This window comes from Drosophila erecta, unplaced genomic scaffold, assembly GCF_003286155.1.
Source record: "Drosophila erecta strain 14021-0224.00,06,07 unplaced genomic scaffold, DereRS2 tig00000021-arrow-pilon, whole genome shotgun sequence".
Lineage (NCBI taxonomy): Eukaryota > Metazoa > Arthropoda > Insecta > Diptera > Drosophilidae > Drosophila > Drosophila erecta.
This window is the reverse complement of record NW_020825198.1, coordinates 15191938-15205533: the sequence shown is the minus strand read 5'-3', so window position 1 is coordinate 15205533 and position 13596 is coordinate 15191938. Positions and strand designations below refer to the sequence as shown.

Below are 13596 nucleotides of genomic sequence, written 5' to 3'. Positions count from 1 at the left end.
CGTAACCGTTGTTTCAAGATGGAATCAAACTATTTATTTTTTTGACTCTGTCAATTATTTGAGATATTTTATTAATAATATATAAATATTCACATTTTTCTGGGTATATCGGCTTTAAAGTCCCTTGACTGTCTTTGGATTTCAATTATTTAGTTTATTTTTGACAACCTGAACCCTTTTCATCAGTTCATCTATAGAATTCAGGTCACCAAAATCACATTCAGCGTCGCATATATTTGCCCTATGTTCAGTATTCTCCGACTCCTTTTCCAATTCTTTTAATTGCTGTTGTAACGAAGCAATTTGTTCCAAAAGTGTTTTTTCAAAACTCGCAATTTGTTTTGGAAATTCCAAGGCTTCAGCCTCAAGCTTACTTATTTTATCGTCATATTGCTCTGATGTTTCCAACATATAATCGTCTAATTTGGCTAGGCGTTCGTCAATTCGATTTTGCTCTCTTTTCATCTCCTCTCTAAAAAGATGTATATTTCTTAGCTGTTCTTCAATTTTCTTATCAACTTTTTGTTGATCCATTTCGTATCTTAATCGGGTATACTGCAGTTGTCTCTCCAATTTTTCGATGCCGTTTTCGGTTAAGTTGTCTATATCTCTTTCCAATTGATTAATCTCTAGCTGAAAAGAATTCGTGTTTCGAACATATGGTATAGGGTTATTACTCATGTAACCTTTGGTTAAGATTAAGCTCGTTGGGCTATAATATTGCAGTTCTTTTTCATTATCTAAAAGTTCTTTAAAATGCTCTTTGACAATATTTTCTTGCTGATTATGATAAGCGATAGTAGAGTTTTTATCTTTACCAATTTTTTCCAAACTGTCAATTAGTTTAATAGACTCATTTGTACAAAATCGTACTGAAGTTGTGTCGTCTGGCTTGATCAACAAAACTTTGGTTGTCCGAGTTTTCATATGCTTCATATTATTTTTCATGGATATAATTGTTATATTAGCGAAAATTAATGGACTGTCTTTGACCATTTTATCAACAGCGTCCGCAGCTTTTCTAAGCTTCGGCCAATCGACGTATTCCAGCAAACTCAAGTTATTGATTTTATATTCCAAATGGTTCACCTTCGATTCGATATTCTTAAAGGATTTGTCCTTTGGATGGCATTCTTCTCCGTATTTATTTATTTCCTGGAGATTTTCCTTTTCCAACACAAGCAGACTTTCTGCACTTGAAATTGTTTTATTGGCTTGAGCTAGGTTTTCATTTAGTGGTTCAATTTGTTTTAAAATTTCTCCTAGGGACTTTTCGGGCTTTATGTCTTTGATTAATTGTTCTATATCCCCAATTTGTGCTCTTTCGCCTTCACAACAAGGAGTTTTCTTAGTTTGGTTCATAAGAGAAGTTTCTAGTAGACCAATGTCCCTTATTTGACTCAAAATCATATCTCGCAAGCTATTTTCTTTGTCAATAAATGGCTGGTGGTCAAGCTTCGGTGGCTGTATGCTTTCATATTTGAGATTGCCTACAAAATCATTTTTAAAAATCTCCAGTTCACCGAAAATGTTGGGGCAACATTTTCCTGTCGAGTACTTGGCACCACCGTTTTTATAGATTTGGTCAGTAAAGTTCTCCAATCTGCCCATCAGATTTGAAATATCGGCGTTCACATCAGTATAATTTGGTTGTGAATAAGTTTCTATGCCCAGCAGTTCTTGCAGAAAGTCGATCCCATCGTTTATCATTTCTAATCGATCTCTGATTGAGTCATAGGGGCAGCACTTGCTCTTGGCATACTTATCAAATTTTAACAAATAGTCCGAAATTACGTTGATATCTTTGTCTAACTGTCGTGTGCCGTTAATCTCGTTGGAAATCCACTTGCCAAATTTACCATTAACATCGCAATTTTTGAATGGTTTTGGACTTCTGGTTACACCGCTGACATCTTCAATTGAATATTCGGGCGTTACGGTCATTTCTTTAGAATTATCGGTCCTATTGCACCAACCCTGCCATTTTCCAATGGCTAACTTCGTATTTCGTCCATCCTCTGTCGTCATTAACACCACGAAAAGATTTTGGATCAGGAACTTATCGTCGATTTCCTTCTGCCATTTGGCGGCAGTTTTCCAAAACAATTTTTCCCCGTCCTTCGAAAGCCCGGTCGGTATGCAATCCCCTTTCTTGTACGCGGCCTTATCATCGTCGTCCACCTCTTTACCATCAGGAGTCTTCTCCTCTGCATCCGTGTAGTCGGGAGCTTGGTCCCAGAGTTTGTGGCAAACTCTTTTTAGCTTTATACACAACTCGTACTTGTCGGTGTCGCCGCGAAAAATTTGAAAGGCTTTGTTGTCGCTTGTTTTTGTGGACTTGGCCTGGCCAATATCCGATCTCTTTAAGGTCGCCTCAGGAACCAGATACAGTAGCATTAAGACTACGCGAATCTGCAATAGACACCATTATTAGTTTCATTCAGTTAGTTAGGCTCTTTGGGTGCAAACTCAAGTTGTGTGGTTGCTATACGTTTTCTCTTTCAATTTACAAGAAAAACATTAGTTAGGAAGTGCACTAGTTCATGCGAAAGATATGTTACTTCCAAAGAGAAACAAAAACCAGTTCAGCAAACTAATTTAGCTTCTGAATAAATTGTTGAATAAAGAACAGCTAACGTTCTTTAGGAGCACTTTTAATTTTATTTAGTTTTCTGTTAAATTATTATTTTATTTCTGTGGCCACTTGCAATCCAGAAAGTCTTCGTATACATTTGAGAAATAGTTATTGTTGTCGGTTATATTTCGTAAATGCCCCGGGGAAGATTCCTTTTCACTGTTCTCCACCTTTTCCGAGGGATCGCCTATTTACCATGACTTGACTGCTAACTTGGCTGCTTGATTTACATCTGATTGCTTTCATTCTGCGGGACCCATTAAGATCTACCCCCAACTCCACCTGGGCAACCTTTTCTAATTCAATTCGAAATGGCCCGGCTGCGGAGGGACCTGTCTATTGTTACCCTCTTCTAGGGTCTACTGCATTTATTTTTGTTTAGGTGCATTTCGGTTTCGATTCCCACGATTTCTTCCGTACGTGTCCTGCGCGTGAGGAGCGCACGCATAACGTACGTTCCCATGATTTTATAAGGAGGGTTCTCGAAAGGAGTCACGGCAGAAAGGAAATGATTAGGGGAAGCAATTCTAGCAATCCTCCTACCTGTCTGGTAATTGTAGCGGGTTTTATTGATAAGACCAGAGTAAACATTACCGGGGATTTATTTATTCAAAATGGGGTAGGTATGATACTCTTTCAGTATGTAGATATACCTAGTCAAAGAAAATGCATTTCTAGGATCTATGCAATCTTCAAACTTGGACCTTAAGCACACTTTTGGATACACAGAAATATCAATTTAACCAGCATACATTTTTATCCCTGTATTGCGATATATATTATAATAGTAACTTAACTACCCTGTTCTGCTCCCTCTATATTTAATCAAATTTGTTTTTTGAAGGGTCCCCCATTCCAGGGTGTCCGCGATACCCGTCGTAGAACAGTTTTCCCTGATTTTGCCATGCGTAAATAGTCCCGCATCTGATTGACTTGGTCATGAACGGTCATTAAACTGCATTTGCAGAGGGGCGTGAGGGTTCCTGTGTATCTACAGGCGTACAACTTCTATATGCACCGTATGTATCTGGATCTGTATCCACATGTACGTTCGGAATGCACATAAGCTCCACTGGCGGGGGACCCTTCTTGTTTTTGGGGTCTGCGAGATCGTTAAAAACGAGTCGAAGAAGGGACGGTCGGGTTCTTGGAGTGACTTTGGAGTGAGAGGTGCGGCGGACCGGACCCTAGAGATGCTGCCGAACGTGCGTGTGGAAGAAGATTAAACGAAAACAAATCACACCACGAGCAGAAGGGAAACGGCAAGTCATAAGAGTTTCCAGCGTGCAGTACAGTCTGAGAAATAACTGAGTTTCTCAAATGTGGATAACGTTCACGAAGACAATGTTCTAGAAACAGACATCAATATTAATTATCCCCAAACAGAATCTTTAAAACTGTAGGAAATAATACCCAATGTAATGATATCAAAAGTTAATCAAGAGTTATGAATTATGTATTTTTTAATCTAGTACTGACAATTGAGCGGGTTTTAAAAATGTTGCGTAAGATAATTAATTAAATTATACTATGAAACCTGATTAATAGACGAGTTTAAAAGAAATGTTGCCTACTTTTTGGCGACGAGAGGCGCAATTATCCTAGAAGCTTAAAATTCCTTTTCAAGAAATTTACTTTCAAGACTTAGTGAAAATGTGTTATTTATTTCTGGTTAGTATAAAGTGTAATTTACTTGACTTTACAATATAAATTCTCTAACGACGCATATATATTTATTTATTTTTTTCCTATTTACTGCAGTTCAAGGACACTTTCGTTGTCTTTTTCATCAACAGGTTTTACCTACTTTTTGTTTTTTTTTTTTAAACCATCCTCATTACACACTGTTTCCCAATTTTTATGTCTGTAAAATGTTCCTTTTCCAGAAGTAACACATCTTTCCTAACTCAAGCAAGGTATGGAGGATGAAAACCATTTCTCCGAGTGCATCCGAATCGAATGACCTGTAGTAAACAGAAGATCGAGCGAGGGGAGGGTAAAAAGTGATAAACATAAAAATGGGTAGTAGCCCGTCGACTGTAGATAACCGAAAAGGGCCCACAATAAATGGTTGATAACGAAAGGCAAACACACAGACGCAACCCAAGAGAGCCAGGCAAGCGGCTGTGTGTGTGTGTGCGCGAGTGTGTGGGTAAGAGTGTGTTGGTGTGGGTTTGTGTAAGTGCTCTTTGTTTATCTCTATTTACGCGGCAGCGGCGTCAACGTCGTCCGTCCGCGAGTTGTATAAAATCCGGCGATCCGGCGATCGGCGAGTCAGTGCTCAATGTAAACCGTTAACGATCACATCGCCTCATCTCGTGCAACACCACCCACTCTCTCCCGAAGAATTGGGAGCGGGGTGGCGATCGAGGAGGCTGCTGCAGCTTTAAACGCGCTCCAAGCGCACCCACTACGTAGACCTACGTAACTTTGGATGGTACCGAAGCTTTAAAGACCGCTTGGCTCCCCATTCCCCAACGCCCACCAGTCCACCCGCCACTCAAGTGGGAGAAGGAGAACGGGAACGGGAACGGCATGGACATGGACATGGACATGGCGATCATGGAGATGGAGGGCCAAACAGGACCGGGCTGGAGGAAAGTGCAATGGTGACTTGGCGGGACACAGGAACTCGAACTGAAGACTTCGTTTCGAGTGCGTTTTCCCCAAGTTCAACACCCCCACAATGTCAAGTGCAATATATTAGCTAATTTGTTGTTAACCAATATTGTTATTACTTCATTTGTTGTTGGTTTCACGTTCCTGGAACGTTAACTGTGATTGTTAACCGCTTAAATGTTGAGATCTAGTTCTTAAATCACTGTTATGTTTGAATCCTCACATATTGTTATTGATAAGAAACGCAACGGCATCACATATGTCTTCCACTACCGTTAAGTGCAATCTAGCTCGTAAGAAAATTAGTTTTTCCTTTGTTGAAATAAACCAGCTCTTCATGGGAAGACTAACAAAAATCCATATTGTGTTCTTAAATAGCCATTTTTTTAATGGTCTTTTAAATCTAGGATGTATTTTGATCGTCAAGGCTGCTCAAACACAAACTATTTTTTATATTTTTATCGGATTGGTAAAGTTAAAAAATCTTGTAAGTGATTTGGTCAAAGGTAAGAAAAAGTTTTGCTCTCTTTCCTGACTTAAAAATATGCGTTCGAATAAATTAAATTTATTTGGGTTTGCCGTTGCCATTTAGAAACTATAAAACACAAGGCACAAGGCTATGATATTTTAAGCAATATGGAAAAAATGCTTGAATTATTTCTGAATTCTGTCTTTCAATAAATACTTTTTAAATATGTGCGGCATAACCTGATGATTATGTTCAGAAATGCATGTTTAACTGGAGTGTAAGTTCTTGAACGAATTTTTAAAATTAAAAAGGCTTTCCTACACTTACGCTTTGCTGTTTGATATTTCGATATCTATTCGATTCATTCTGGGATCTCTTGAAAATTTATAAAAACAAACAAATTTGACTTTCATGTGTTACTGCTATCTGAACTATACAGTTTATTTTAATGTTCCCGTATCTGAAGTTGGTTCAAAGTCCCTAAACTGAGACCATTGTCTTCTTATCTGAACTCATATGTCTCATATGTTGAGCTGATGGTAGCTTTCCTCACCGCTTTCCACACGTTTTCCGAAATCTCGGCCAGATCTTTGGGCAACAGTAAACAAAAACCCAACACATGTTTGGTGCCGTGGGAATGTCCCACATCTTTGAAGGATCTGCAGACAGGACCTTTCGCATCCTTACCCAAAGCAGGCCCACATGTTGAGAAAGCCATGCATCGCAAATGATAAGAAAATGAAATATGTTTTCAATGTTTATTTTAGTTTTTGTTTACAAATGTGTTTTGAAAATCCAAGCAATTGAATACCATTTTGCACTGCAAACAGGAATAATTGCTGGAATATCTCCCGCCACAATATTATGTGGATGCCCAATCGCCTTTTCCAGTGAATTTCCAGCGAGTCAGAAATTCCTCAAAGCGCTGCCCAAGATCGATGATCCCAAAGTCGAAGTGCCCAAACTCTGGAGTACCCATCCCGCTGGAGAACCGAGCTCCAGTCCATTTGAAGTTATCCCAATCGAAAGTTGAAGAACCCCATTTTTCGTTCAAGGTTGAAGTTGCAGCTCCAGGCGATTACTTCGCTCAGGCCTGAGCCCAACGGTCCAGGAAGTTCCATTCGATGGCGTAGGGCTCGCTGGCCTTGGGTTGCACCGAGGTCCAGAAGAAGGTGCCGGCATTGGTGCGGGCAAAGTGCACGGGCACGTAGTAGTCCTCCTGGTCGATGGTGTGCAGCTCCCCAGATCCGTTCTCATTGTAAACGATGACGGCATCCTCCTTGGCGCACTGGCGGATCTCCTCGATGAGGCGATGCTCCAGATGCTCGTTGGCCATGTTGTCCATGTCGTTGCTGAGCCACTCGAACTCGGCCTCCTTCTCCTCGGAGGCGATGTAGGAGCTCCTCTTGGGCTGCTCCTTCTTCGCGTTGAAGAATTGGCCGAGAAGGGGTTTCAGCAGATTCTTCAGGCGACGAGAGGGCGACACTTTCGACTTGTACATGGTGTTGGTGTTCTTCTGCTTGCTGATGGTCGACATTAGACGAATTTCGTTCAGATATTTTTGGTGAGTGGTAGATGCGTAGAATGCGTGCTGAGATGTTCTCGCTTCGACGTTCGGATGCTGTGTGATGCTGTCTCTAAGATGCGAGGCGCTATTTATACCTTCTTGGGAGACAGGAGCGATCCTACAGCATCTCAGCCAATCACGTCGCTCGGAGCGCAGGCAGGTGCAAGGATCCGAAATTTCACACGTTAGTCAGTGGCAGCAGGTAGGTCCTGCAGGACCTGAGATCCGAGATCTTGTGCGGAGCGTGGGAATCTCGGGCCCATGCCTCCTTCCAAGACAATTATCCCCAGGGCCTAAGCGAATCCTTGGCGTGGGAACAGCACATTTCTGGCCTTCTCCCGGAGACCCAGTTATTGTTTGGATTTCGGTTGGGTTTGTTTTGCCAGTTCATCAGAAATATGTCGATCCTGTAACCGAAAACCAGCTACATTCTAAGCCAAATTTACACAAATCGTGCACTTTCATTCTTACGTTTTTTGTTCCGCTGATTAGTGATGGCATCGCAAAAAGTCCTTAGAGGCACGATCCTGAGGATTCTCACGTTCAGTTGGGGAGCTCTTCGTATTTTTTATTACTTGAGCTGTGGGCTTCCCAAATATTTTCGTGTCACGAGCGAGGGTTTCATTTTTAACATCTCTAGACATAACTTTCTTGGTTCAGACCCTCAATTAATTGAATGGGGGTTTATTTTTTGTGAATGTATCCTATTATAACTCATTTATTGTGGGATGTGGTGATGGCTCGTCTCGCATTTATATTTACAGCCTGTTTGTAACCCGTGTTGATGGCTCAAACGATCCTAAGGAATATAAAACTGCAGACGAGGTCTTTTTAGATGTTTGGGCGCTATTGATATCAAATTTTGTTTGTAGCAATCTGTAATATAAATTTACTTGAGGTTTCAATTCTTTTATTACTTGGGGCCACAAAAGAACTGAAATGCAACTATTTTGCATTGAACTTGTTTGCTTATTAAGTAAGTGGTCTTGGATTATTTAAATAATTCCTTGTCTAAAATATGTTGTAATTTTATGCAAAGGGCAAGAGAAAAACATACGATTAGGAATTATTTTCATACTAAGAGAAATATAATATTTCAACATTAAATATACAAAAATATAACGTGTATATTACAAATGTTTTTAAAATGATTTCAGTTTAATATTTAGTATTGGACTACACATAAAAATGGGTAAACTCCGAAATACGTTAAATATATTGATACAAATAAATAAAAAAATGGATTAAATAAATAAATACATTAAATAAATAACACAATAAATAGTGTAAATTCCAATACATTATTTTAAAAAATGAATTACAAATTAAAGCTCATGTAATAGTTGCCTAAATATCTTGATTTCCAACACAAATATTTATGCATAGCTATTAACATTAAATACCTATAATATTATGTTACATGTAATATTACCTCTTGTTGAGGAGCTTTGATTACTTGGAACTCCAACTGGTCCTGAACCTGTAACTTATTATCCCAAACTGTACCTGGCAGTACGCTTTCAATAAGGAATCTGCATCTACGAGTATGTAAAGCTATTTACATAACGCACACACAAGCTTATGTACGAGAATGCCCCTTTGAGTCTTTGAAAGCCATAAAGATCGAACTGATCCGTGCGGCCTTTTCGCATTTATTATTGAGATAGGATTGGCTTTGTTTCTGCTCGTGGCGTAGGGCCATGTTTTGTTTATCATCCGAGGGACTGGGATTGGGACCCTCTCTACCTGTTCCGATGCAATTCGAGATTCGAGATTTATTTTGTCCAGGGCCCAACCCTAAGAAGGAGCGCTGAAAACGAAAATCAGAAATCGCCTGGAGGTAACAGGTTTCCCCAGCTCACTCGGCTTGGTTTTTCGAGTTTTTCGAATCGACAACAGGTTTCCAACAAAAGGGAACAGGTAAAGGTTTTGTTTTTCGAGCTGAGGTTCTTAGGGTCTCGCTGTTCCGTGAATGTGGCAGGAGTAGGGGTTGGGGTAAGAACGGTTTTTGGCTTACAGATTCTTGGAAAACCTTAAGGAAATTACAATGACAAAGGGAAAGTTCCAATAAGAAGTCAGAAATGCAAACAAGTTTCGGTATAATATTATGTATTTATTCATACTCTTAAACATAGATGGAAGACAATGATTAAAGCTGGATAGTTATGCATTTCAAAATGTCCACTTGCACAGTGTGGAGAGTTAAAGCTGTTGCGGATGTTTAGAGACCGATTCCGTGTGAGTCTTTAAAGCTGATTGGAAGTGGGATTGCATTTCGGATTTCCCATTTCCTCCATCACAGTTGCACGAGCTCGGCTTCCAGTTTCTCGTTCTGGGAGTTCTGCAGCTCCTCATCGGAGGTGGGCAGTGGGAGCTCCTTCAGTTGCTGGTGACCCGATGCCTTGAAGAGCTTGCAGGCCACCTTGAAGATCTTCCTCATGGCCTTGGCGGGCGTGTAGGTCTTCTTCGGGCAGACAGGACTGTGGGTGGTGTTCATCAGAGTTTCGTAGGCCATTTTTGCCGTTTCGCTTGGTTGCTGGTAGACTGATCTTGGCTGTTCAACGTTGCGATTGAGTGTGATGTCCTATTCGGATTGCGCACCGCTTAAATACTCGATCCTGGCGGGCTCAACCCCTAAGTCGACCAATCAGGACGAGTCCTGGCGCAGGTGTCTTTCGGTCTCTCCAAATATGAGAGTCACGCATTCCTCAACTCCCTGCAGGTAGTTGGCTGAGGATCGTATCGGATCCCTTTTTCGAGCGACCCTTGCACGTGTGCGAAGTAAGGCCACAGTTTTGGTAGGTCCTAAATAAATCTCTCCCTCGATTTCGTCGTGGGAGAGTATAATTTCAGTCGAATACCTATTGGACGATGCGGCAAGCATAACAAATACCAAAAACTGAAAGAAAAAATAAGCGATCATCCCTTTTTCATGGGTTCGGGTTGGTAATTTGAGTGGTTTGTTTGCGGAGGACTCGGCTCGAATTTATGCCTTGATTAGTTTTTGGCTATTAATTGTTAATAGGCTGACAGTGGAGGATAAAAGTGACAGACCCTCGTTAAACACATGTTGTCGGCAAACGGAAAATATTTACACGTCAACATTTCGTTTTTGATCAGTACAGGTAGGCTGTGGTCCTTGCGAATACAGTGAACTATCGCTTGGAGGATTCTCTAGACTCCACGCTCATTACAGGGAGTTGATGTGCCAGGCCTCACTGTCCTCACACTTGTTCTTCGGGGTTGTTTCTGTGCAGTTGCAAAATTTGAATTTGGTGCGTGATGAAACTCAGATTTCACCGTTCATTGCATGGAAGGTTTCCTTTTCTTCCCCTCAAATCCCCTAAAGATTTTTCTGGATTTCTTGTTGCACGGAACCACTTTGGAAATATGGTTTTCTGTGACAGGTTTCACTGTCCCCACACTTGTGTGCTCGGGCTCACCAAGAAATTTTAAATTTCGTATCGTGTTGAAACTCGAATTTCGTCTCCTATTGAAATACTTGGCACTTGTACTCGTAATTTTGGATTCATTCGTATTCCAATCGGGTAGAATCTCTTCGTTGTGTATGGAGTGGGATAGGATCCTGGCCCATCCACTTGGGGGGCGCACAACCAGGAACCTCACATGTTTGTGGCTCGCTTAACTATTCCACAGGCATAATTCCTTATAAACACTGGGAGACTTATTTTGGTGGCGTTTCAAGTTTAGTTGTTAGTGTCAGGTTTCCTGAAACTCAAGCGCCTGAATGAAGCCTGCATAATTAGCTTGTGGCTGTCGTGAAATAAAATATTCGGGATCGATCGAGTGCTGTAATATGATTTATGCTGCACTTTCTTATGAAAACTTACTTATACTGAGAATAAATTTGTTCTTTAATTCGTTGTAAAATTGGCAGCAAGTTAACTTTATTAACTTAATAGGACTCATCTCTTAATCGTATCTCATGTATACATTTTACGACCTACTATTTCGTAAGTATTCTCATGGCCTCATAAATTTAACCAAATTAATTACTTGATTGTGTTTAAAACGGCATTTCCAAGCATTTCCAATTGCATACCAGCAGCAACGTTGGATTTAAATGGCATCCAAGCAGGAGTGAATGAAGCCACTGATTGGAATGCGGTCACCAGCATAGCGAGTCCAATTTAAAATTCATTTTTCCAAATCAGAATTGTACAGAGTAGGTATTACAGATTTAGCTGTACTCCCAATGGTCATTCAATTTTGGGATTTTCCAACCATTCTTTTTATACCAGCATTCAGAATAAAGACACATTAGAATTTCCGGTTTTCGGTTTATTTATTTCTTATATGATAGAAGTGGTTATAGCTAAAGTTTTACATGGAAGACAATGATTCTTAGCCTAGTACCTACACGAAGACCCTAACAAACAAACATGGAAGACAATGATTCGGCTAAGATTAACTTAAGGCTAATAAGACACGAGGAATCACAATGAGTTAACGATAGTAACGCTTGATTGTGATAATTGAATATCAATTAGAGTTGTGTTTCCCTTGAGACGTGAGCCCAAAGAATCCAATCTATGCCTAATATCACCCTGAGATTACGAACATGCGAAGCTGAACCCGCATCCATCCGACGACCAATGGACGGAGACACTTGCACTTAAAGCTGCCAATTGGAGATTTTCCCGGTGCATCGAGGACAGGAACTGTGCATCCTGGCGATGTTTAGGCCTGAACCCAACGGTCGAACTGCTGGCGCAACTGCTGCTCGTGGTGCTGGCGAGCTCCCTCGGCTGAGGTCCAGAAGAAGGTGCCGCTGGTGGTGCGGGCGAAGTGGACCGGGATGAAGGTCTGCTCCGGATGGACGGGCACGATGCTCTGTTGCTGACCCTGCTGCACGATCATGGCCACGTTGGTGGGGCACTGGCGGAGATCGGAGTACAGTCGCTGCTCCAGCTCCTCGTTGGCCATGTTATCGCAACTGGCCGCCGGGTCTTTGCGCATATCCTCCAGCGAGGCGTTGACTGCATTTTGGTTCTGGATCTCGGCCAGAGTCTTCCGGAGCAGCTGCTTCTTCTTCACTAGCCGCAGAAGGGGTTTGACCAGTTTCCTCAGACTCCGCATGGCCATCGTGTGCTGATCTGATTTCGGCTCCATCACCTTGCTGCTCTCAAACTTGTATTCCCGTGTGATGAACGACATTGTGTTGAGGTTTTTGAGATTTGTAATAAACTTGGGATTTTGAGTAGGTTGCACTCGGTTGAGAGTTGGTTGTATTCTGGTTTCCCTGCTGCCCGAGCGACTCCTTTTATACGATTTGCTCTCTGGCTTCTCTCGACGGGGGAGAACTCTCGCACAGAGCGGTAGTTCTCTCGAACAATGGAATTAGCCAATGGGTAGGCAGACTGCATGCAGGTGGTTGCACAAATAGTGAGAGCGGGAGGCAAAAGAGAGCGAAGAGAAACCGGGCTCTGGATCAGGAACGATCATGACCATGTCCTTACCCTTGTGATAGCAGGGTATGATGGATTTTGAGTTTGCGCGTAAAAATAGGGTTTTACCAGATAAGAGGTACTTAAAAATTCGTTTAGTACTTTATAGGTAATATTAAAGGGGCTTAAATAAATGTATATATAAAAGAAATATTAAATATGAATAAATTAAATTATATTAAAAAAAGAGGAAGTAAAAAAGTCATATACTTTATGTAGTGTCTTAATTTTTAAGGATTTAATTAAAAATTACAAGACTCCGATTTAAATTTACCTTAAAATATTTACAAAATATATCTTAAAACAATTGAAATATCACTAGTTTGAAATATACATACAATTATCTTATTGCATATTATGTTTTAATGGCATAACATTAAAATAAAGTTTGTGCAACCAACTCATTGGTAATATTAAATTATATATGAAATAAAATTATTAAAATCGTAATATATATTCTGCTTGGCAATATTTTTTTTTAACTTTTTTTCATTTTTAAAATTTGTTATTGAAACGACTCATGCCATCCTAAATCGTTTACTTTAAAATATCATATGCATACCACGTGATTCAAATGCTGGGTATTACCCACTCGAGTTGCTCATTCACTGCAGGTTTTTAACGGATTTTTTGGATGGTCTCACGATCTCGCTCCGTTCTCGATCTTTCTCCCCCTCTGAGAGTACCCTCCCGCAAAACCTCTCTTTACCTGCTCGACTCTGTCGCAAGAAATCCCTAAATCCCAAACGTAAAATTCCAGGAGAGCAACGAGCGGACAAGTCGTAACTTGTTGAACAAATTCCAAGCCCGAGTGTGAGGGAAGAGAGATTTTAAAATT

At 40.7% G+C, this 13596-nt stretch overlaps 4 protein-coding genes across 4 annotated transcripts; all 4 read right to left on the bottom strand.

The window, feature by feature from the left end:
- Positions 1-102: 102 nt before the first annotated feature.
- LOC6545140 lies at positions 103-2881 on the bottom strand. The gene is made up of 2 exons (XM_001972735.3): positions 2831-2881; positions 103-2412 (listed from the first exon to the last, which is right to left on the bottom strand). The coding sequence occupies exons 1-2, from the start codon at positions 2879-2881 to the stop codon at positions 142-144; spliced, it is 2322 nt and encodes a 773-aa protein (XP_001972771.2). The 3' UTR covers positions 103-141.
- A 3586-nt stretch (positions 2882-6467) lies between these two features.
- On the bottom strand, positions 6468-7692 carry LOC6545139 (enhancer of split malpha protein). The gene has a single exon (XM_001972734.3). The coding sequence runs from the start codon at positions 7258-7260 to the stop codon at positions 6811-6813; it is 450 nt and encodes a 149-aa protein (XP_001972770.2). The 5' UTR covers positions 7261-7692; the 3' UTR covers positions 6468-6810.
- Positions 7693-9382: 1690 nt separating this feature from the next.
- On the bottom strand, positions 9383-9906 carry LOC6545138. The gene has a single exon (XM_001972733.3). It carries the CDS (start codon positions 9803-9805, stop codon positions 9587-9589), a length of 219 nt encoding a protein of 72 aa, XP_001972769.1. The 5' UTR covers positions 9806-9906; the 3' UTR covers positions 9383-9586.
- Positions 9907-11577: 1671 nt separating this feature from the next.
- Positions 11578-12579, bottom strand: LOC6543962 (enhancer of split malpha protein). Its single transcript, XM_001972732.3, has one exon. It carries the CDS (start codon positions 12466-12468, stop codon positions 11992-11994), a length of 477 nt encoding a protein of 158 aa, XP_001972768.1. The 5' UTR covers positions 12469-12579; the 3' UTR covers positions 11578-11991.
- Positions 12580-13596: the final 1017 nt, after the last annotated feature.

What these genes read in the sequence shown, in the direction of transcription:
- LOC6545140 (XM_001972735.3), bottom strand. Translation starts at nt 2,881, where the DNA reads ATGAAAGCAATCAGATGTAAATCAAGCAGCCAAGTTAGCAGTCAAGTC. An exon ending in AAGTTAGCAGTCAAGTCATG is followed by an intron (nt 2,413 to 2,830) that starts GTAAATAGGCGA and finishes TGTCTATTGCAG; the next exon opens with ATTCGCGTAGTCTTAATGCT.
- LOC6543962 (XM_001972732.3), bottom strand. Translation starts at nt 12,468, where the DNA reads ATGTCGTTCATCACACGGGAATACAAGTTTGAGAGCAGCAAGGTGATG.
- LOC6545139 (XM_001972734.3), bottom strand. Translation starts at nt 7,260, where the DNA reads ATGTCGACCATCAGCAAGCAGAAGAACACCAACACCATGTACAAGTCG.
- LOC6545138 (XM_001972733.3), bottom strand. Translation starts at nt 9,805, where the DNA reads ATGGCCTACGAAACTCTGATGAACACCACCCACAGTCCTGTCTGCCCG.